This window comes from Saccostrea cucullata, unplaced genomic scaffold (assembly GCF_032062105.1).
Source record: "Saccostrea cucullata isolate Sc308-1 unplaced genomic scaffold, CSIRO_AGI_Scuc_v1 ctg3455, whole genome shotgun sequence".
NCBI lineage: Eukaryota > Metazoa > Mollusca > Bivalvia > Ostreida > Ostreidae > Saccostrea > Saccostrea cuccullata.
This window is the reverse complement of record NW_026920282.1, coordinates 53179-77115: the sequence shown is the minus strand read 5'-3', so window position 1 is coordinate 77115 and position 23937 is coordinate 53179. Positions and strand designations below refer to the sequence as shown.

The 23937-nt window shown below is 31.7% G+C and overlaps 1 protein-coding gene across 1 annotated transcript; it reads right to left on the bottom strand.

The window, feature by feature from the left end:
* Positions 1–18046: 18046 nt before the first annotated feature.
* On the bottom strand, positions 18047–22365 carry LOC134246167 (lectin BRA-3-like). Its single transcript, XM_062728491.1, has 3 exons — positions 22345–22365; positions 19496–19592; positions 18047–18285 (listed from the first exon to the last, which is right to left on the bottom strand). Exons 1-3 carry the CDS (start codon positions 22363–22365, stop codon positions 18047–18049), a joined length of 357 nt encoding a protein of 118 aa, XP_062584475.1.
* Positions 22366–23937: the final 1572 nt, after the last annotated feature.

Here is a 23937-nt window from a genome sequence, read left to right as displayed (position 1 = left end):
TAAAGAGTTGAAATAGTCTAAGATATACTGACAAGAGGGTAAGCATTTTAGGCACAATGTTAAGATACAATGGCATAACATAATAATGATTTGTCAAAAAGTAAGGGAAAATTGACATCATGTAATAGATTCCCGTCGTCATGTAGCATATTGACGACACAATATAGTAAAGAATTGGCCAAATATGACAATTTTTTTCACATCATGTAATGAAATTCTGACATCGTGTTATAGCGACTTGATATTGAATCAAAGATAAATTCACATCATGTAATGAAATACTTAGACCAAATAGTAGAGAGTGTACATAATGTAATGCTGAGTTGAAATTATATAAAAACATCTTAACACCACGTAAGTTGTTTTGACTTAATGTCATAAAGAGCTGATATAATGCAATGGAAGATTGGCGCAATGTAATTGAAGTGCGAGTTAATGCCATAAAGACTTAGCATAATGTAATGGAAAGTTGACATAACGCCATAGTAGTGTGTGTAAATATCATAAAGAGTTGACATAATGTAATGGAAGGTTGACACAATGCAAAAGTAGTGTGAGTAAATGTCATAAAGAGTTGATATAATGTAATGGAAGATTGACACAATGCAATAGTTGTGTGAGTTAATGCCATAAAGACTTAACATAGTGTAATCGAAAGTTGACATAACACGCAATAGTAGTGTGTGTAAATTTCATAAAGAGTTGACATAATGTAATGGAAAGTTGACTCAATGCAATAGTACTGTAAGTAAATGTCACAAAGTGTTGACATAATGGAATGGAAAGTTGACGCAATGCAATTGTAGTGTTCTGCTATAAGGCAGTGACGGCGTTCCATATTAAACAGTAAAGTATCAAAGAACTATTTAAAATCCTCTTCCCTGAAAATTAGGGGGGGGGGAATGATTTTTATAAGGAATTTCTGGCCAATCAATAGATCAAAGTCAAAAGGATAAAATACATGCAAGAGGATTGATTAAAAAAGTTCGCGAACAATCTCTTTATTTACAAAACCACAATTCAGAGCAGAATGAAATTTAGCAATCTATTGTTAAGCACATGTTCTACATGTATAAATAGCATATGAAAACTAAGGATTGTCTTCATCATTGTGACGTCACAATGTAGAAATGACGTCAATATGTAGGTGTCTCGTGACGATAAATGATTGTCACAGTCTTCCTCGATGAACGAACAGCTGTAAAGTATCTTTTTATAATTTGTTCAATGTTTCTGAGGACAACGGACTTTTCAGACGGTCAATCATAAATTGGATTGATATTTTTTTGGAGAAAGGGAGATGGTTAAAACGAGGATTGTTTTTCCAGCACCTCGAAAGCAAGAATCTGCCCTTTGTTGCGCAATGTGTTATGAAAGATCGTGGGGTTAATGTAAAAAAAGTTGAATATCCTTAAAATAATATAATTTTCAATATCCGAAAAAAATCGTTTATTTTAGACTTTCAATACATCAAATATGATAAAAATAAGGCCCCCATATTGGAGAAGACAAAAGGCACTGGTTGTGACCGTCCTCATGCTCTTTTAAGGATATTATATCCTTTTCAAACCATCCTATTTCCGAGATTTGGTCATTTCTGACACACGGAATGTTCTTGAAAATTAACTTGCATTGTTATTATTTAGCGTCTTTGAACAGAATGCTTCAGAGAATGTCACGCGACCGCCTGGATCACGTGATTTGCAGATGGGCAGGACGGCTGTAGATATGAATTAAAATCATAGAGGGCGTCTTTGAAAAAAAATAATAAACTCTGAAATCTAATTTTATTTGTGTTATTAAAGCTGTTCCATTTGTTCACGAACATTTTGATCACCCCTAGTATAATAATTATGTAGTATGTTTTACAATAACAGAGAAAAAAACGCCATTTACAGAGCCAGCTCAACCAACTGCATTTATAAAATATGTTTTTTATTTAAACAATTTTAGGCTATAACCTTCACTCACCAAGTGCACTAGACTTTTTTCCATCTTCATGATGAGAAAGACCGCTAAGTTCCTTTTGTCTGATCTGAATAAAATCTCTTCCATGAAATAAAATCTGTGTCCGCTTCTTTTCCAAAACCCTAATTGTCGTCAAAATACAAAATATAGTTTTAATAAAACATGATGTTTTACAACTAAAAGAGAAAAGAAAATGAAGAGAAAACTTGTTGGAAGTTTAATCACGACAGATTACAAGAACCGAAACTTTCCACAAAGAGTGGCGAAAGAAAAAAGGAAAAAGTTAAGATGTCCTGTTTACCATTATCGATAAAAGTTATGATATCCTGTTTATCATTCTCGATTTTAAAAAAGCTATTTTTAGAAGAAAAAATGTCTTTTTTTTTAAATCGCAGTTTAATTATTATAAAAAATGAGGAAAGACCACATTAATAAAGTAATTGTTTTTTTTTAAATGGATCATAATTTGTCCCTTGTGTTAAAATCTTTCAATCTTTCTACACATACAGAATATCTGTAGCGACAACCTACTGGAGTTAGAACTTGCTTATGCGTCAAAGATAAAAGAGTTCTGAGAACAATCCACTAAAATTTTGATTTTGGCATCTTGATAAAAATGATAAAAGAAAAGATTTTTAATACATTTACATTATATCAATCACCTTCAATAACATAATTAGTTAATGCTAAACAAGCACTACTACTACTAATAATAAAAAATAGTACTATTTCTAAATAAACAGACCTCTTTGGGTAACCATTTGCCTCATTTGTAAGCAAGAATACAATGCAAACCGTTAAGGTAAGAACCAAAACAATCCTCTTCATTTTCTACACAAATCTGAAAAAAAAAATAATTTAAGACAAAACAAATGTTATATTTCTATAAAAAAAGGATATTAAATAGAAAATTCCAAAAGAATTCTTAACTTTAATTGTCACTTGCTCTATTCAAAAACATTTTATCGAAATCTACCCATATGAAATGGTAGAGTATTGAACTTAATTGCGCTTATAATAAAGTAAAATATCCAGCTGCAGTGACCTTTCCCATTGTGAACAGAAAAAATGAATCATTTTTCTGATGTAAAAATGTATTTAAAACTATGTTGCAACCACTATGAAAATAACGACCACTATTGAAATAATTATATCAATATTGGTAGAGAGTGCATTTCAATAGCAAACATAATTGGTAACCACTATTGAAATACAACCACTATTGAAATAATTATATGAATAGTGGTTGAGAGAGCATTTCAGTAACAAACATAGGCAATATCCACTATTGCAATACGACCACTATTGAAATAATTTTTTTTTAATAGTGGGTGAGAGTGCATTTCAATAACAAACATAGGTAATATCCACTATTGAAATATGACTACTATTGAAATAATTATTTCAATAGTGGGTGAAATTCATTTTAATAACAAACATAGGTTGCAACCACTATAGAAATAATGTTCACTTTTGAAATAAAGATTTTAATATGGATTAAATTATTGATTTCAATAGTACATTGAACAATAAATCCATTATATTGAAATAATCATTTCAAAAGTTGCGGACGCGGTGAAATTTCTCTTTCAATACTGGTAGTATTTTAATAGTAGTTGAAACCTATGGTTACCATATTGAAATTCACTCTCACCCACAATTGAATAATTATTTCAGTATTGCTGGTACTTCAATAGTGGTTGAAACCTATGGTTATTATATTTAAATGCAGTCTCACCCACTATTGAAAAAAAAATATTTCAATTGTGGTCGTATTTCAATAGTGGTTACTAACTATGTTTGTTATTGAAATGCACTCTCAACTACTATCGATATAATTATTTCAATAGTGGTCATATTTCAATAGCGGTTACTAACTATGTTTGCTATTGAAATGCACTCTCAACCACAACTGATATATTTATTTCAATAGTGGTCGTCATTTCAATAGTGGTTGCAACATAGCTTTTTTGAGTCATCGGGATAGACTTCCTATTCGACCAATCTGCTTAGATGCATTACGAGTGAGTATTACAAATATAATGCTTGAATTTTCTTTAACTAACTACTTATTTGTAATGCATGTCAATCACAGACTTAATGAGATGAATGAGAATCTACAATTTTCATGCTAACAATTACAAACATTTGATTTGTTGCATAAGTTTATAAGTCAGTTAATCATATAATGGATAAATGGTTACATGTTTATAAGTCGATTAATCAGTTAATGGACAAATGGTTACATGTTTTCCAGACCATTGGTGAATAGAAATTTCATGTGCATAGCTTGGTCCAAAACGATAGACGCTCAAGTTCCATGAGTATTGTCATGCATAAAAAATGCTTTTGATGACCATTTAATTGTGAAATTAGTGGAAATAATATGTTAAATATGTGTAAATTGTCTATGATAAAATATAAGCATCTAGTAAAACAACATATTTTGTCATTTAGTCATCGGATTTGACAATTGTTCTCTGTAAGCATCTAAAATCAATAGCCATTTAAAAAAAATTCATCGGACATGCATTCTCCTTGTGAAAGATTCGCTTATTCAATTAATTGTAATTCATAATAGAACGTACTGTAACAACCAGGTTGAATTTGGCTATCATAGGATCTAAAATCATGATAATGCTTATTCTTCATAAACAATACGAACTATAATCTATTGACACTATTCAGGTGTCGTTTTCCTTTACTCTTGTTTAAAACATCGGAAAATAACCAGGATAATTGTAGATTTAGTATAATACTTGCAAAAAAGGACCACAGACCGAAGTTTTTGTCACCTGATCCTATCATGTACGTTTCTTGGTCCAAATGATTGATGTTGAGGATCCATACGTACTTTATGCAGAAAAGGTGTTTGTTTACCATTCAATTGTCAAATAGACAATTTCACAATTCTGATCATAAATATAACGGATAGAATTGTTTAACAGTATTCTTAACGTACATGTACACCTATGACGTCCGCTCTAGTCTTTTTAGTTCGTCTTTATTTAAATGGTATTTTCTCTTCTGTTGCATAACCAGTCAAATCCACTTCAAGTCCTTTCTGGTAGTGATAAACCTGTTTCTTATAGTTTAATGTTTGTGTGTTGTCCTTGTTAACATCTCCTTTTCCTAGGTAAAGGAGCCCTTTGCCGCTCAACATAGTGTTGCTTGATATAGTTTGGTGCTCCACATCACCGCTTAGCATAGCCATTTTTGACAACGTTTAATTCAAAGCGCTGTGGCATATATCGTCTTATATTTTTTATTAATGATGTCAAAGAGACAAAATTTTATTTAAACACATGTACACCGAATTATAGAGAGTAAATGAAGGTAAAAGTTAGACATTACCTTGTCGTTCAGCCTGATAACAAAGAAAACTTCATTGACAATTCTATTTGTAAAAGTCAAAAAACTATTGTGCGCCGAGCACCGATATTTGACATCCTTAACAATCATGATTTACATTTTGTACAACACTAAATTAATATACGTAAAACATCTGATATGGCAAGATGAACAACTCTGATTTTTCTCTTCGCCATTGTATATTCCTGTAATCTGTTAATCTCTTATCAGCAACATACCAGCTTCCGCTCATTTTGCGCACGGCGGTTTTTTATGCCCCACCTATAATAATTGGCTTAACAAAATATATTTGTAAATTTTATGAACACGTTTTTTATGATAGTGTAATGTTTGTGAATTTGTTTAATTAGTATTTTTGCATGATTTGTCTCGCCATTTATTACATCAAAATAAATGACAATTTTCAATTCAAACTCTCTTCATTATTGTTTTTAAAATATCAAACAAAGCAAAAATATGTCAGTGTATTTGCACAAATACTATTCATATAAATTATGAATATGACATCACAGGCCTTACACTATTTGTCAAAATAACTCAAAAAGACTATTTTTCAATATGTGAAAAATTATTAGTTTTGGTTGAATAATATTTGATCTATTCAAAAAGTTCGCGTTTTTGGGGACAATTCTCGTACATGTCCTGTTTGTATGCTAAATTTTTGCCTGCTTGTCCGGTATTCTCTGAGCAAAACCTACCGTTTCCGAGACTCTGTGGGTTCATATTAATTTAAAATACCTGTACATCACAAAATATTATATTCCCACGATTATAAAGCTAATTCAGTAACCGGAAATTTACTGCATATTTGAACTCCAAATATTAAGAGTTATGTAATTTTTTTACACAATTCTACACGTTATGAATCTCTCACATAAAACCTACCAGTATCTCTGATCCCTTAAAAGTTAATTCCTAGCCGACATTAAATTGTTATCAAGCCTGAAGGCTACCTCATCACGTTTTACATGTTATAACAGTCATTTATTTGTTAAACAATTTAGTTGGACGAATTGCGTTGTTTTTGCGTCCGCCATTTTGAAAAATCGCGAATAAATTTTTCTTAGTATTATTTTTATGAATTGACTGCTTTTATCATATTTGTATCAGCGTTTTCTCTCGTTTTTGCTTACGGTGTTTTTAGGTTCTTGGCCAGTCTTGGGCACATATGAACTAAATTTTTCAATTTTCTTTGCATACCTTTTATGAAAAAACTAAAAAAAAGCTAACATAAAAATGATAATACTTACACAGAAATGAAGTCAGAAAGAAAAGAATCCAGAATTAGAACATCAATTTTCAGTTTCTTATACGGAAACTTATATAGATTGTTACAAGTAATGAAATTTTGAATGGTAGGCTTGTTATACAGCATTTAAATCCTTAAAAAGAGTGTTTGACGTTTAAATGTAAAGTTATTATATGTGACATACCTTTGCCACATTTATGTTTATCGGTTGGCTGCAGATTTAGTAATAGGATATATCTTAACGAGTTATAGTAAAAAAAAACTATGAATACGTTGTACCTTGTCAACACAAAATTTGGTGAAACTTTATGATACACATGCACTTGTATAAATATTTGTAAGAAATTTACGGTTTAGGCTTTTTCAGGTCATTTAATAATAGATCTTCCTGACTGCTGTTTAAATTGCAGTATGTAAGATGTAATTTAATAGGTATGATATAATTATTCAGCGTTTGCGGCATAATATTCATAATGAAATTTTTGCTAACTGTACCTTACCATATCAAGTAACAAATTTGTGATTTAAATCTTAAGTTGGGTCATCCTAAAGATAATTAAAACACTTTAAGTTTTATAAATGTGGACGGATTTTGGATACAGAAGTAAAATATCGGCAATAATGAGCTAAAAACAATACTTATACACTATACAGTACATCAGACTCGATAATCAATTAATTTCAAAACTCTTTTAAGATGAGCGTTTTAATTTTTATTTGATGTAGAAGCATAAAAAAAAATTAAGATGCAACTTCTATTTTACAAAATACAATAACAAATTTTTAATACCATTGCAAGGGCAATTACTCGTGTGTAATGGATAGTAGTGGAACATGCTTGAGACTGAATCTGGTATAGATAATTTACGTATTTTATATGGCACCTAATGACGCCGATTTTACGAGCAATCTACCGAAAAACGCTAGAAGGTCTTAGATGTTGCAGACTTTCATCTCATAGAAACAGAAAAAATATATACACTGGCATCGAGTAGATATGCCGCCAAAATAGAAGATAGAATAACACCGGCCATGCATGAATAAAAGGAATCGTTTTAGGATGCTTAGTGGATGGATGAACGGTGTAAAGATGAATAACGACCGCTAAAGAATAATGTTAGGGGGCCATTATTCGACGTTAAAAAATGACCCCTTTGGTAGTATAAAAAATGTCTATACGCAATGTGCATATTGTAAAATCACATATTTTCGTAGGGTAATATTTTCGAGGGTTGAGAATTGATTTGTGGGGATTTGAATTCGTGGTTCAAAGAAGTTTACGAAATAAAGTTTGTGTTTTCGTGAATGTTGCAGACTAACCTCCGGGGTCGAGAAATAATGCTTTAAAGATACATGTAAAAGCCGAGTCGTTAGCCAAGGCATTTATATTTCAAACAACATTTCGAGATCGAGGAGGTTTTTCTGCATCATTCACGAGAACAATGACTCTATTTCTAATCTACCACATGTGTGAGCAGATCTAAAATACGACTGATCATTTCTTTATAGAAAAACGAATTAGGTCACCATACTGCGATAACGCTGTTCCATTTAGCACCAGAGTGTAAATTTGTTTGTGTACCTGTGAATATAGCGCAGGCAATTTGAGCTTGCTCTGCATTAAAATTAGCCTTTTATTAATTATAAATTTATAGCTTATATAGATTAATCTTTCTAAATATACAATAACAAAATCAGTTTCCTATTTTACAACTTAATCACTTAGATCATGGAGTTTAAATATGGCGTGTGGAGGTTCGTGAAACAGCGCCGCTTGGCTTTAGAAACCTACATTCATCAGCTACTTTCTGCAATTTACAGTGTTTAAATTGCAAAAAGACGATACATCAATGTGGTCTTTATAAGTATTTCATTCTTAAGTCAAATGTACATTTCAAATGTGCAGGTTTGATACATGTTTCTGATCTGATAATTTTTGATGACATTCGTGATTTATTGGAGAATAATGTCCGCGGCTTTTCTTTAATCTCGGCAATAATCGTAATAGAATAAGTATTAATGCATTTGAAACTTTACATTTTGTGGTGGTCATAAATTCGTGGGTCTCTCCATACCTCGAAAACAACGAAAATTAAACCCCACGAAAATTAGTGATTTCACAGTTTGTACTTGTAGAAAAACAACCCCCGTAGAATTATGACCCTTGTGGATTAAAGTCAAAATTTTTAGGGGGCATAAAAATTGAATTAAGAGAATATCCGGCCAACGTGTTCACATATGATCTAAATTTGGAATAAAATGATGATAATGAATACATATCATGTTGATACTATTAAGGGTATCTACATGTAACACAGACAAAAAAAATGATGCACGGATTGATATATATTTTTGATAGATTTTGATTTGAAATGCCATAAATAGTTAATCACTGAAATATTAAGAAATCTAAGGTTCTCCTTGGTACTGAGTTATAAATACTCTGCTTTGCTTTCTATATAACTCCTTACAATATTTTACAAAAAAAAATATCTTATGACAACATCTTACAAAATTCTCTAACTATACTTGGTAAACATCATACAGGTTACCGATTTCAATGTAAATATATGAGAAATATTGCTGGTTTCTGAAAAACGTTTACTCGTGTTATTTTTTCTTAAATCACACGATTATATTGCCATTTCATAGTCAACGATTCATAATCTGGAGAAGAAAAAAAAAATTATTGAACCCAAAGGATTAAGTGAACATTGTTTTTCGATGGTGGAAAATCATCGTGTGGACAGAAAAATGCACCAAAAATAAGTACTCCAAGCTTGAAAAGTGGGAGGATATATATAGTGATCAGGATGTCCGTCCGTCTATTATATACAATGGGGTATCATCTATAGATCCGGAACTCCCCTTTTACCAGTCATTGAAATTTAATCTTTGTTACAAAGTACCCTTGCGAGCTCATATTTTACTTCTTAATCGGACATATATTTTTTGTTTCCCAAACCAGAACACTTAAGAGAAATCTAATAATGTATTATAAGGGACTTTCCCAAAATACAGTTACATAAACCATAGGGTTACCAGGTGTGATCAAACGTTCGCAGACTAATTTATAACTGCTAAAACACAATGAAACAAGGTTTCAAAATTCATTAATTTTTAAAGGAGACTTTTCTACATTTAATGCACATCTCCTGTCGTTCTGTCCATGCGCGAATCACGTGATCCAAGCAGTCACTTGACATGTTCCGTAGCATTCTGTATAGGGAAACTAAAATATTTTATGGGATCTTATATTTTCACCATGCAAGTAACTTTTTACGACAGGAACAGTCCATTTGTCAGAAAGACCTAATCTTAGAGCTAGAATGGTTCGATAAGGAATAAGGATATCCTTACTCAGAAAGAGCATGTGTAACCATCACAACTAGAGTTTTCTGCTTTAGGAACGCCGTTTTCCAATAAAGATATAGAATTGGCGCCTTCTTTTTTTACATTAGATAAGGATGTGTGCAGTAAAAAGGAAAAGATATTTTCGAAATTTAAGGTGATTTGAATGTGACAAAATCATTTCTACCGCACAATTCTAACTGCCTAAAACGGGCTGATCACTGCTGATTTCGTACGTCTCAGTTTGTTGTTTAAGTAATTTAATGGATCACAAACAATGATTTGATAGACAAATAATAAAATTTTCAATAAAATTATGAAAAAGAATATTCAACATTGACTTTTCAAGTATTCTTCCGACATTTGGAGCTTACGACACACCCTGACCGTTTTCCGTCCCCGTGTTGTTAGAAAGAGACGGTCCATTTTTTAAAAAAGAAATACGCTTTATTCTGTTGTCTTTGTCTGCGGAAAGTTTACTGATCTATGCTGTTTGGTTCCTTACAACAACTGTCCGGGCAATTCGTTTTTCGGTACATCTTTCACGACAAGATCAAGTTGTGCATCATGATTTTCAAGTAAGTACAACAAAATTGAGAACGTTCCGGGCAGCCACTTGTTCTCTATGTTCAGTACGTAATGTCTTCTTAGTACACGTAATTTATTTGCATCATTATCAAAGGTTAGCCAGTCGAGTAATGAAGATGTAAAATCTGAACAATATACACTTTTGACTCATCTTCTCGAGAATGAAGAAAAAACAAGACAAAACCCACATATCATACTGCAATGTGCATTGCAGTAAATGTCAGTGTGAATGACACCATTGATGCAGTGAGTTCTCGTGTACTTGTGTTTTCAAACAATATTTAATTTATTCACACAAATGAGAACATTGCAAAAAAGCATGCACAATTGTCAATGACTAAAAAAAAAGGCCCCATGCTTATAATTTTTTAAATATGATTTGATGCGTTACCTACGAACCTGATGTAATGATAAGTTGATGCAGTGTGAAATAACGTGATAAAAAGGCTTTTTAAAAAAAGTTAAGACAGTTGATTAATAAATTTAAGTAAACTTAATTTTTTTATTATTGTAATCAATTAGTGTCCTCTTTGAATATGAAAGTCTAAAATATCGATAGCTGTGTTTCATAATGGTCATTTTGTTTCATGTCTTAAGAGATGCAGTGATTGACCAATCAAAATCTAGAAAATAAATTCCGGACACGCGGTGCGCAAGTCTGCCTTTTCCCCATCTACATCCTTGGAGGACGGACGGGTTTTTTTTTAAAGTTTGTTATTTATCTTATCAAGAATTTGGCGAGTAAAGTTATCAAATTATGTCTTAAATGGGCAAAACTTCAGTTGTCATTCTTTGCAATTGGCACTCAATTGTGCGTCGTTTTCACGAATTTTTGATACATTAAATATTCTGCAAGCTTTGATCTTTGAGAAATGCATTCCGTTTTGCCTAAGGGTGTGGGTGGAAGGAAGGTTCGTGATGTGTTATCTAAGGATATTGAGACCGTTTTTGCCTTACGTCCAGATATACTTGTTTTAATGATTGGGGAGAACGATATTAGTCCTAGTACCGACGCTACATTGTTAGCTGCAGAAACTGTGGTATCGGTAATCCATTGCCGCAATAAAGTTGCTAAAATAATTATTTGTAAATTATTGCCACGTTTTTGTGTTCCTTTTGGGAACAATTATATTGCAGAGTAAACGCAATATTGAGAGGTGCATTGTCATCACTTGGTTACTGTGTGTTTTGGGAACATTGAAATTATTTTGTTTCCCTCCGTGAAGAAGAATTTAGTCATAAATATGTTCACTACAGAGTTCATGTGAACAGATAGGGGAATGTATATTTATATAGGAGTATAAGGGGAGCATTAATTTCAGCGACAAAATAGATATTCAATTTTTATTTGATATCTAGGAATGTATTTTAATGCATTCCAGCTTTTTTTTCTGCGAAGGAAATTTGTTTGAAAAAAATGTCAGCAAATACTTTTGTTTCGGTGTAAGTTGCTTACTAAAATATTTAGATTTTTAAAGTACTTTAGGTAAATCCTAAGTACAAGATTCAGGCAGTCTTTTGTACTTGCCAAGTTTAAACCCGTTTGAGTTTTTTTTTTATTTTAGTTTAAGATTTTACCCAACAGATGGCGATTTTTTTTCCATTGTTTTTTTTTTATTTGATGTCCAGGCATGTATTTAATGAATTCCAGATAAATCCTTTTTTCTGTGAAGGATTTTCGCTCGAAGAATGTTTGCCAATTTGTTTGTTTCGGTATTACTACCGGTTTCAGGTAGTAATTTCAGAGTTTAAACCCGTCCCGGTTTAGATTCCTGGGTAGATGGAAAACAGATGCATTCAAATATTACAGAAGACATGTGACACCATGCTGATATATGCTTGAGTAGAAATGGAACTTTGAGGGAGATTTTGTTTTGTTATTTGTTAAGGATCTTGGCTTTGAAGTGATTTTTAGGAATACAAACGTATGGGGGCATATGTTTATCCCTTATCTAGAACATTAGTGCTTAAGTCATTTGTTTATACCTAACCTGGTAATTGACAAGGCTGCGCGCATATAAACTTCAAAAACAGTGAGGAAGTTTTCAGTGTTAGATTTGTTTTAATATGGGAACATATGTCTATCCTTCATATGAAACATTGCATTAGGTAGTCTCTACTAAAGGCCACACGTATGGAAACGTTGTAAAAAACAGCGAAGAATGTGATTCTTTGTGACTATCAGGGCATATGTTTATCCCTTATCGAACCTTATACAGAGTCATTTGAACCCACAGAAAGAATACACTGGTACAGTAACCTGATTTTGTTGTGATGGGGGCATATGTCTATCCCTCTTAAAACACTGGTGAATTGAATTTGTTATCAAAATTGAATTCCAAAGATTCATAGAAACAGTATCTTTTCAAGTTTATCTTATGAGAAAGTCGTTATATGGCATTACGGGACTTATGGTTATTCCCGTTTTTGAAATGTACAGAACAGTTATGTAAATTTTACTCACTTTTGGTATGATTTATGTTTGAGTTGTGTTGCCATTTATTTTTCCTTTATGGGTCTGAACTTTCCTTAGTTCGGTCTAGTCTGTGGCGTTTTTAGACCCATTTTCATGATTTTTCTGTGAACTGTAAGTGGTAATTACTATTTATCTGGATTATATCTCTTTAAAAAATGGTTTATTTCTCATCTTGATATTTTGTGTCTGCTAAAAATTATTTGTCATTGTTAATAATACTTTTCAGAATTTACCGATATTTGACCGATACATACAAAAATAAGAATCCAATGCTTATATTTATATTCCCTAATTTTCTCTCTTCATAATTGTTTATTTCGTAATTTTTAATTATGAATTTAGCATATTTCAACACTGGTACATGTATGCTTAACAGACGTAAGGGCCTTTTATGACACTGGGGAAAAAACTTAAATGACTATTGCGAGAAAATAAATAGTAAATTTATTTTAAACGCATAACTGTTGTATTTTACAAATATTAAACAGGGTTGTCGGGTTTTTTTAAATTGAGTGAAAAAGTATGCATATTGGTTTTCCTAAATATTAAATATATATATATATATATATATATATATATATATATATATATATATATATATATATATATATATATATATATATATATATATATATATAAAAAGCACAAAAAAACCAACAACACTGTATATCCTAAGTGTCGGATCTACCAAGTAGATACAAGGTCACGGATGGAAATTTATATAAAGCACTAAAAATGACCAACGACACGAACAATAAAAATTGTCAAATTTTCGGGGCGTCCCGAAAATTTGACAATTTTTATTGTTCGTGTCGTTGGTCATTTTTAGTGCTTTATATATATATATATATATATATATATATATATATATATATATATATATATATATATATATATATATATATATATATATATATATTTGTTCGTCGTTGGATAAAGATATTTTTCTTGCACAAGGTGTTCTTTTCAAGTTATTGACAGAGCATGTTACATATATTTAGAACATGAACAAAGTATAGAAAAGTGATTATGATTAGTTGGTGGCAAACACCTTTGTTATCAGAACACTTCTTGGATAATTATTATTTTCTTGATAAGATCGATTTAAAAAAAAATTGAAGATTGATTGATTGATTGCATATTGTTTAAAGTCCCTCTCGAGAATTTTTCACTCATATGGAGACGTCACCGTATGCCAGTGAAGGGCTTAAAATTTTGACCTTTACTCGGCACTCAGGGCCATTGAGCAGTGAGGGATCTTTATCGTGCCAACGCCTGCCGCTGACACGGGGCCTCGGTTTTGAAGGTCTTATCCGAAGGACCCGCAACTTTCACTTTAAAGTGCCGAGCACATGGCGAAGGAACAGTTGCTACCAATTTTAACGACTAGGTCAGTTGCCGCCGAGATACGAACTCACGACCTCCCGATCACGGAGCGAGCGCTCTACGGACTGAGCTACCGTGAACGGTAAAAAATTGAAGATCTCAAAGAATTATTCATTATGAATTTATAAAAAATAATCAAGTCGATACGTGATATGGATTTTCGGATTGGTCCGTGATATAGGGTATTGTGACGTCACCCCTATCACCCCAAGTAGAATTGGTGGGTTTACTACTATGAATATGAAAATTATCATAAATTAAACTCACTTTCATTTTTTTAAGGTAAAGTTACTGAAACCTTTGACACATTACACATTACAAATCAGCAATTTTGTTACGTAAACCAGGCTTTTGCGACTTCTACTCCTCTTGGGAGTTTTCAAAGAACGATAACTATTGCAGAAAGAAACACTAGATATCTGAAGAGGTGGAATATGATGAAAAGCATGCCGACGACCGTGAAATATAAGTTTATGGCCGATCAAATGCTAATGTAGAACCAATCAGGTAATGTATTGTGAAGAATAATTATAATGAGGTATAATAATATCCGATAATAGAGAGTGACAATTTCAATAAACACCCTACGTTTCTGTAATACCCACTCACTATGGCTTGTTCACCTGTGTTCACTTGTATTTTTATTAAACGTCCCTTATAACACAGTGGGATTTCAATATTTCCGTTTCTCTCAACAATATTTATGCTTGCAAAATAAGCAATACATGTGGATTAGTATTTTGACTAAATGGATTGCATGTAGACACTTAAAAACATTCGCATCGACTGAAGTACAATGTATCTTATATTTTAAATAGAATTAAGGAGTAAAAACTCAATATCCCATTAATTCTACTTAAAATATAAGATACCTTAAGAAAAGATATCTTATTTTGTATAAACTGCAGTTTCTATCTGTCATATCTATTTTGTAGTTCTCTTTTATAACTGAGAATTTTCTTTTATTCTGAGGGTTTGAGATCTTTCCTCTAGAAACAAGGTGGTAGAATTTTGTGTTTCTTGCATATCATGTACTTTATTGTGTACTTTATTGTATTATTCATCATAAATCATAGCAAAATGTCTACTGTGCTTTTGTATACTAGTAATTGCTTTAAAGTGAAAAAATTTGATATTTTCCTGTATAAACCTATAGTAAATTTTCCTTTATTTCTGTCCCTTAAAATTACATGAACGGTACAAATGATATAAACACTTTTTCATTGTAAGTAACATATGGTACAAAATTAAAGATGTGACCTTTAAAAAGTATACATGTTTCTATGCATTTTCAAAAGTATACTCGTCTGTTAACTTTCGCGGATTCGAAGTGCTTGTGTCCATAACCCTAGAATTTTGCTCATCCCTGACCCTTTAAGTTTCACTTTTCTAAAAGTTCTTTGATCTGGACAAGTCAGGGATCGTCTAGCAAGTTAATCATATTTTATACAAACCCTGAGACGTGCTACTACCCCAAAAAAGCGTGTGACTTTTGTGCGCTTTCCGTTTCGTGCAAACCGTGTAGCGTTTCGTGTAAACCGTGCAGCGTTTCGTGTAAGCTTCAAAGCGTTTCGTGCAAACCGTGTAGCGAGTGTGCGAGAAGCGTGTGAGAAACTTGTGACTTTCGTGCAAGAATCGTGTAGGATTCATTCGGAAGTCATTTCATTTTAAATATGGCTATTGATGGTTCAGGACGTCAAATTGTATTAATATTTTGTTATTGAATTAGTTATGCTTGTGATATTTTCGGAGTAAAAACAAGAAAAAATGGAACAACAATGAATGAAATTACACGGTAATGTATAATATATATTTGTTTGTTTTCTTTTCCTTCTAAAGAAAATGTGTTCAAATTATTCAACTACTAGTATATACAACACATTGAATTCCATATACTATCAACACGATCATGGCTTCTTAATTTTTTTCTCAAAGAAAGAAAGCAAAAATCCGGTATTATTTTTCTTTTAATTTAAAGCAAAAATATATCGGGACTCCGCTCTTGTCTTTAAATTTAAAGTACGCGAAAGAAAGTTTTGAAACGATGTGTCATTTAATACTCTTTACTACAAAAAACTTGTTGCTCATTATTGTCAAATAAATGGAATTTATAATTTTAATTCACATTCACTGACGATAACATGTTTAGAAACTGTGGGGTCGGGGGGTGGGGTTAAATTAAAATTTACTAGAACAGTCTTTCATTTTTTGTTGTAACTTTCAATCTAATGTTAGTTTAAATAAATGCTTAATTTTCTATTATTTTTTAAAATCCTTTGTTAAATGTGTGCACAGATACACCCCTTAAAAATGTATATATTGGAATCTTCTTTCCGCCTTTCAACTGTGATCAAGGTCATTTACAACAGCGATCACAGGCTCCGAGTGCATGGCAACTGAAAACCTGTTTTGCTATATGTACATGTTGAGTCACGGCTTAATGACATCTGAAAAATATGACTGGGTTTTATTATTATTATTTTTTAATAAAATGGTTCTATAAATATTTAATTGGTACAACTTATATATCAGCGGATTTCATCTTTTAGTTGTAAATCCGAATATCTAGCCGTAAACAGTAAAATAAACAGAACTGATTTGGTAGTCTTTTCATGAATATCATGTAAGAAAAGCTTAGGAGTAAATCATGAATACATGTAATTGTAATTATTTGTTTTATAAATCACTTACTTTTTATTACAAGCAATATGAGCTGCATGTTTGACATCAGAAAAAAATATTTCAAATTTGTAATCAATTATTTCAATGACAGGAAAATAGAACGTTTATAAACATCTGTTGTTCATATTTGCTATATAGAAGAACTTTTTATAAGCTTTGATTGAAGCAAAATTGAATTATTGTCGTCCTCTACAATAATGATTTCCTATGTAATACTGTATATTCGGTTGTACAGAAATATTTCTTCTGAAACATTTTAAAACTTTATTTTGGTCTTCTTGATCATAAGGGTTTAGATTGCATACAAATTAATCATAACACATTTTACCAACAAAATAAAATTCTCAAAAATGCAGCTCATATTGCTTTCATCTAAGATATACCTGAATGCCGGTGTAAAGATTAGTTGAGTAGTTGCTGAGAATATTGCGACGAAAATAAACAGGAAGTTGATATCAGATTTGAATAAAAATTAATCCAAACATATGCCATGCATCAGAGAAGATTGTGTTAAAATTTCAAGCATCTGAAATGAGTAGTTGCTGAGGAAACTGCAAAGAAAATGTATTACGAAGGGACAGACAGACGGAGGGACAGCTAGACGGACGGACATACAGACGCTGTATATCAAATATAAAATAATGGCTTTGAAAATTGACAATCTTTGTACACTTTTTCAGAATATGAGGAAATTAAATTTCTGTCTGTTTATTTTTCTTAACTTTTCCGACGCTTTTGAATCACTAAACCCCAAGCCCTTGTACACAATAGTACTTTTTATCGAATTTTGAGAGTGTTCCAGGTTCCTTAGCTTCAGCTTTTATAATTTATACACACTGATTTTACATGCTATAACCTTAAAACATTAACATCATTCACCTGAATAAAAAAAATATGAAATTTTTGCCAGACAAACGACAATCTTTCCAATGACATATTAAAAAATAGTTCTAAGAAATCGAAAAATTCATCTGTTAGAAATCGAGCTCTTTCTCACAGATGAAAAACTTATTTCTTCTGCATTCGGTATCGTCCCAGAATCCGTTTGAGCAGAATTGAACACAATCTTTTCCCTTTATGTCATCAGGCTGACCTTTGTACCAGTTTGTAAAATCGACTGAGGTTCTGCGATTCCAGGTAAAATGGCCTTCCTTATCCATGTCTGCTGCTCCGATCCAGGTCTTACAGCATTGATACCAAATGTCACACTCCACTAAAAATAACAAACCAATTGGGGCAGTCTACTAAAAATAACAAACCAATTGGGACAGTCTACTAAAAATAACAAACCAATCGGGACAGTGGACTAAAATGTCACCAATTGGGACACTGTACTAAATGTAACAAACCAATTGGGACAGCCAACTTAAAATAACAGACCAGTTGGGTCAGTGGAGTGAAATAACGAATGAATAACGGATCATGTTTTCATAACGTTTAGACAGCTGAGCTAATCTGAGTCAATTTTTGAAATTTTTAAATTTCAGCCTCATGAAAAGGTCAGTATCTATACTTTAGATATATTTTATTGAATGCTAGTAATACAATAAATATTGGGCAACAGGTAAGGCCTATATCCACCCTTTCCTCAAATATCCATAATGAATATTGCATTTGAATATTTTGAAACATTAGCATTTTTAGAGTACGTAGGTGATAAAGGATTTTTGTAGGGTCTACATAATAAGACATGATTATTTGCTGACCGTAAGTCTAAATTTACCACCATGAGTGGGAAAATGGGAAAACTCATTAGTAAGCAATTCTTTTGAACTGCTTATAAGTGATTTAATGTCGGAATAAATGATAAAAGATCATTTTTTGAAAATGTATTTATACAAACTAAAAATTCAGAAAAAAGCATTTTGTTCATTGTGTATGCAAAGCCCATTTTCATCTATGATTGATTGATTGATTGATTGTATATTGTTTACCGTCCCTCTCGAGAATTTTTCACTCATATTGAGACGTCACCGTATGCCGGTGAAGGGCTTCAAATTTTGACCTTTACTCGGCACTCAGGGCCATTGAGCAGTGAGGGATCTTTATCGTGCCAACGCCTGCCGCTGACACGGGGCCTCGGTTTTTAAGGTCTCATCCAAAGGACCCGCAACTTTCACTTCAAACTGCTGAGCGCATGGCGAAGGAACAGTTGCTACACATTTTAACGACTAGGTTAGTCGCGGCCAAGATATGAACTCAAGACCTCCCGATCACGGAGCGAGCACTCTACCGACTGAGCTACCGTGAACCGTATTTCATCGATAAAGGATTGGTCTGAAAACTATGGAAATCTACCTTTTAATTATTAACTGTATTTATTTAATGTGATTTTCTCATTTTCGGTACAAATGCCTTTTTTTGGTCTAAAATAGTTATTATTTTCAATTAAAAGATTTTAGACTAAAGAAAAGAAATCTTACTTGTATTCCAAGGTAAAATAAGCGTCTCTTGAATCCATGTATTTTCTGCCATGGTTTCTACCTCAACAAGGTAAGCTCCTTGAAGTTCACATTGTGCCTAGATTTTAAAATTCGTAAATTGTACAAATAAGTTTTTCATACTGTAAACCAACTTTTATCCGCGTGCGAGAAAGTTTCGCGGAGTTCGCGAGACCCTCGTCATCGCGAATATTTCTCGTCGCGAACCGGGCCTTTAAGTGTTATTCGTCTATAAATTAACGATCCAAAAAGGCTTGATCGCAAAAATTAATCGTCGCGATGTAGTTTACCCTTGCTAAATCGTGAAATAAAGTCGTCGCGAAGAAAAGTTGGTTTACAGTAAATTTAATAATTTAAAAGAGTTATTCAAAAGACAATTATAAGAGCTTTATTCTTTAATAACTAATATCCCCCCCCAATTCAAACTTTCAACGAGAAATATTTAATAATCGCAAGTGAGTTAAGGCTAAATATGGATATTTTTATGCAAATGAGCTAGTAAAACTCATAAGTTGTATATTTTATGTACAGAGAAAGTTGAAATTGATTACTTAGTACCCACAGTTTATTAATGCAAGTGCACATTATGACGTCATATTACGACGTCATTGTTCTTTCCCATTCAAGGTAATAAATCACATCAAGAGAATCACGTCGGCGCAAGAACATATCCTATATAATTTAAAATAAACAATGTATAATATTAAGGAGAATATTCTTAAGATTAATAAAATTGCTGCACAAATCCTATGCACTTTCTCAATCGATAAAAATTTTAGAAAAATTACACTGGACTGTGAATACTTACCCTGTTCAAACTTAAAGTTGCATGAATAGTAACTAAACAAGTGCAGTGCCGACATTTGTGCAGCAATATCTTAAATCCTTTGAATATTCTGTGTCTTTTTAAACCTTGTTTCTGTAAAACAAAGTAAGGTATGCCCTTGCGCCGAAGCGATTTTGTTGATGTTTCTTATAAACTTGTATAGCAGAGGTCGATGACATCATAATATGACGTCATAATGTGTACTGGCTATTGCATGTCGTAGGTATCAAAATTTTATTAGAAAACAAGTCTTAACATTTTCTGTGCAGTAGGTAGAGCAATTATGGAATCTAATTAGATATTTTTGCATAGAAACCTCCATATGTAGCCATAACTCACTTGCGATATTTTTAAACAGTGGAAAATATATGCTAACTTAAAAGCACTGAATATTTTCATACGCCATGACGTCATATGATTGAAATAACGTTACTTAAATGACGTAAATTTAAAATTTTCATGATCTTTACAGAAAAATGTATATTTTACGTCGATAAAAGTAAAAGTCACAAAGCGCAGGTCTAATCAGGCTCAAAATTTTGATATATGTAGATTGATAATATCAATATAATATGTAAATATTGTTCCTGAGCAAACTTGCCCTCTATAAATTTTAAAACTAAAATTGTTGAAATTTTGTCCATTTTGTACTGTTTCTAAAAATGATATAAATTCGGACTGGTTTGTGACGTCATAAAACCAGAAAGTGTCAATAAACTGCTTTGAAAGTATAATGTGTTCTGTTAATATTTGTTTCTCAGACTATTTATAAAATTCAGCACATTTCAAGCATTTTTCAAAATTTGACTTTTGTGGGGCAAACATTTGCAATATACTGCATATAGTTCTTTACACAACACAAAATATTAACTTTATTTTACTATAATTATTTTTATATGATTATTTTTATATGCATTTAGGTTTTTAAGTGCAGAATAATTAACTATGCACCCTTTGATACTAGCGTGTGTTACTTATAAATAAAATTCAATGAAATTGCATCTTTTGTTTTTAAAAAAGCTTTTCGTAACATTATTTTAAAAGCTACTGACAGACGGATAGGTACAATGTACATAAATATACAGGAACAAAATAAGTTGAAGTTTAGATTCATAAAGATCAATTGTTAATTATTAGCAAACTTTTTCTTTCAAGTTATTATACATGTTTTGGGACGTGCTACTATCCCAAAATGCATGTGACTTTCGTGTGCCTCTTCGTTTCGTGCAAACCGTGTAAAAATTCGTTTGATCAGTGCAGCGTTTCGTGCAAACCGTGCAGCGCTTCGTACAAATGTGGAAGCGTTTCGTGCAAACCATGTTGCATATTGTGTAAAACGTGTAGGGAACGTGTACCATTCGCGCAGCATGCGTATGGGGTAGTTGAGCGTATCAGGGTCTGTAGTAATTTTAATTGATTGTTTGATTCTTTATATTATTTGTTTTCCCATACACATTTTCTAAAAACAAAAAAAATACAAACGCAAAACTACCTTAGAGTCCTCTAAGTAAACGAAGATATAAACCCTGCCAAATGGAATTACGGCTAAAAGGTTGCATTCCGTGCATCAAATTTTGGGTTTAATCTAAAAGCTGTGCACTGTTTCTTTTCTTTATAAAAAGAATGCGTGAAATAGTTTTTAACGTATACATGTATATATATATATTTTTCTAATTCAATTTTTAATTAATTTATATAAACGTCCTCTGAATAAATTAGATTTTTTCAGGAATCATTAACATATGATTAATGAATTATATATTCATTTCATATCCAAAGACACACTGTCTATGTTACAAGTGTCAGCTATTTAATGACAACTATTTAAGGTCTTTAACCAAAGGGTTACATATGTTAGAAGAGATCATATTGCAGGTGAAAACAATCACGATACAAAAAACTAAGTTTTTGATTTCCAAAAATCATTAAATAAATCTAATTAAAATTGAATTCAAATTTATTTACAGGTACAAGTCGCAAAATAATGAATAAACATATCATTTACCTTAGCATCGGTCCAGTTCATCCTTGTGTTGCTTAGAAAATAGCAATGTCCATCAAAGGGTACCCATTCAGCAGGGCAAACTGATAAAGAGATTCATTCTTTGTCATCAATGGAAATGATGTTTTATAAATTTGCAGTTGAAAGAAAGTTTATAATAAAAAATATTTTTAAGTTTGTTAATGTATGCAGGGTATATAAACAAAAAAATTAAGCCCTTAAGCATAAGTTTTAGCAGGTGCAGTTGTATTTAAATACAAAAATATTTTATACTTCCAAAAAGAGGTACTGTACAGTAATATTTCTAAATACAAGGGAGGTAAATGCCCTATAAAAAATTGTCGAAATTGTATGCCCCAATTTACTTTGAATCTTTTATAACATTCATAACAATTAATATCTGATATCAAATTAAAACTTTTTTATGGATTTCAAGTTCAGATGAGAAGTTTTTTTTAGTTGAAATCTGTATTAATTTTCAAACATAACATTGTATCAGAGTCCTGTTTTAATAAAATCATTTCTTGAACAAATTAGTACCAACTATTTAAAAGCTATGACCAAAATATTCTTATTTAAGGGAAAATTAAATTCATAGTCAAGATCCTATCACCTAAATAAATAACATATAAATATACTTTACAAATACTTACAATTATTCTTAAACCAATATTCCCATCCTACTTCTGCACTTGTCCTATTTATCGATAATTCGGTCAGATAACTATTCAAGAGCTTACAAGATGATAATCTCTTGCTGTACAAGACAGCGACACATGCTGGCTTTAGCACAAAGCATTGTAAACTGCACTCTATCAGACCAACTCCTTCGTAAATCTTTATATAGTAAATAGTCTGGGTTGGCAAAGTGTTGTCAAAAGTAATATTTCTTATCAGGTGTCCTTCAAAGATAAAAGAACACAAGAATTTTCTAAAGACAATCAGAAAAACACAGACAAGAACGCCATATCTGATCATTTTCCTATACAGCAGTTAGACGTTATGGCGTTGTTATCAGTTCACTTTCTGATTAAGTGAATTCATGATATTTCACTTTTGTATTGAACTTCTATAAAAACAATAGTTGTACCCTTACCTTACCTTTTTTTTTTAAAAATATGAAATAATTAGCATCTTATTCAAACACTGATGCATACTTGTTCCGCTGTAAAGGTATTTGTTTGAATGGACTTATTGACGACGTCTTTTATTGTTCGTTATATTCATCAATTCATAATTCATTGCAATTTAATAGCGCTCTTTTATACACACTTCACCAGCAGTAAAATATTAATTTTGATACAATTGTCATTTGTTCTTTCGTGCTGTATCTAAAGCATTAATTATTTAAACACATGATAATGATTGCTTTAAATGTAAAAAATGTAAATTATTTTCCTGGACTATTGAATAAAGCATCCATGCACGAAGAACATTTCATAGAACACTAGATATTTTATTTTTGTATCTATAGCATTTTTTTTCAAGATCACAACACAGTTAAATGCTTTACGTGTAAAGAGCTTAGATGTATTACACAGCATTAAATTTGTCGATCAATATCTCAAACAATTTTTTAAGTCTATATGTATATTT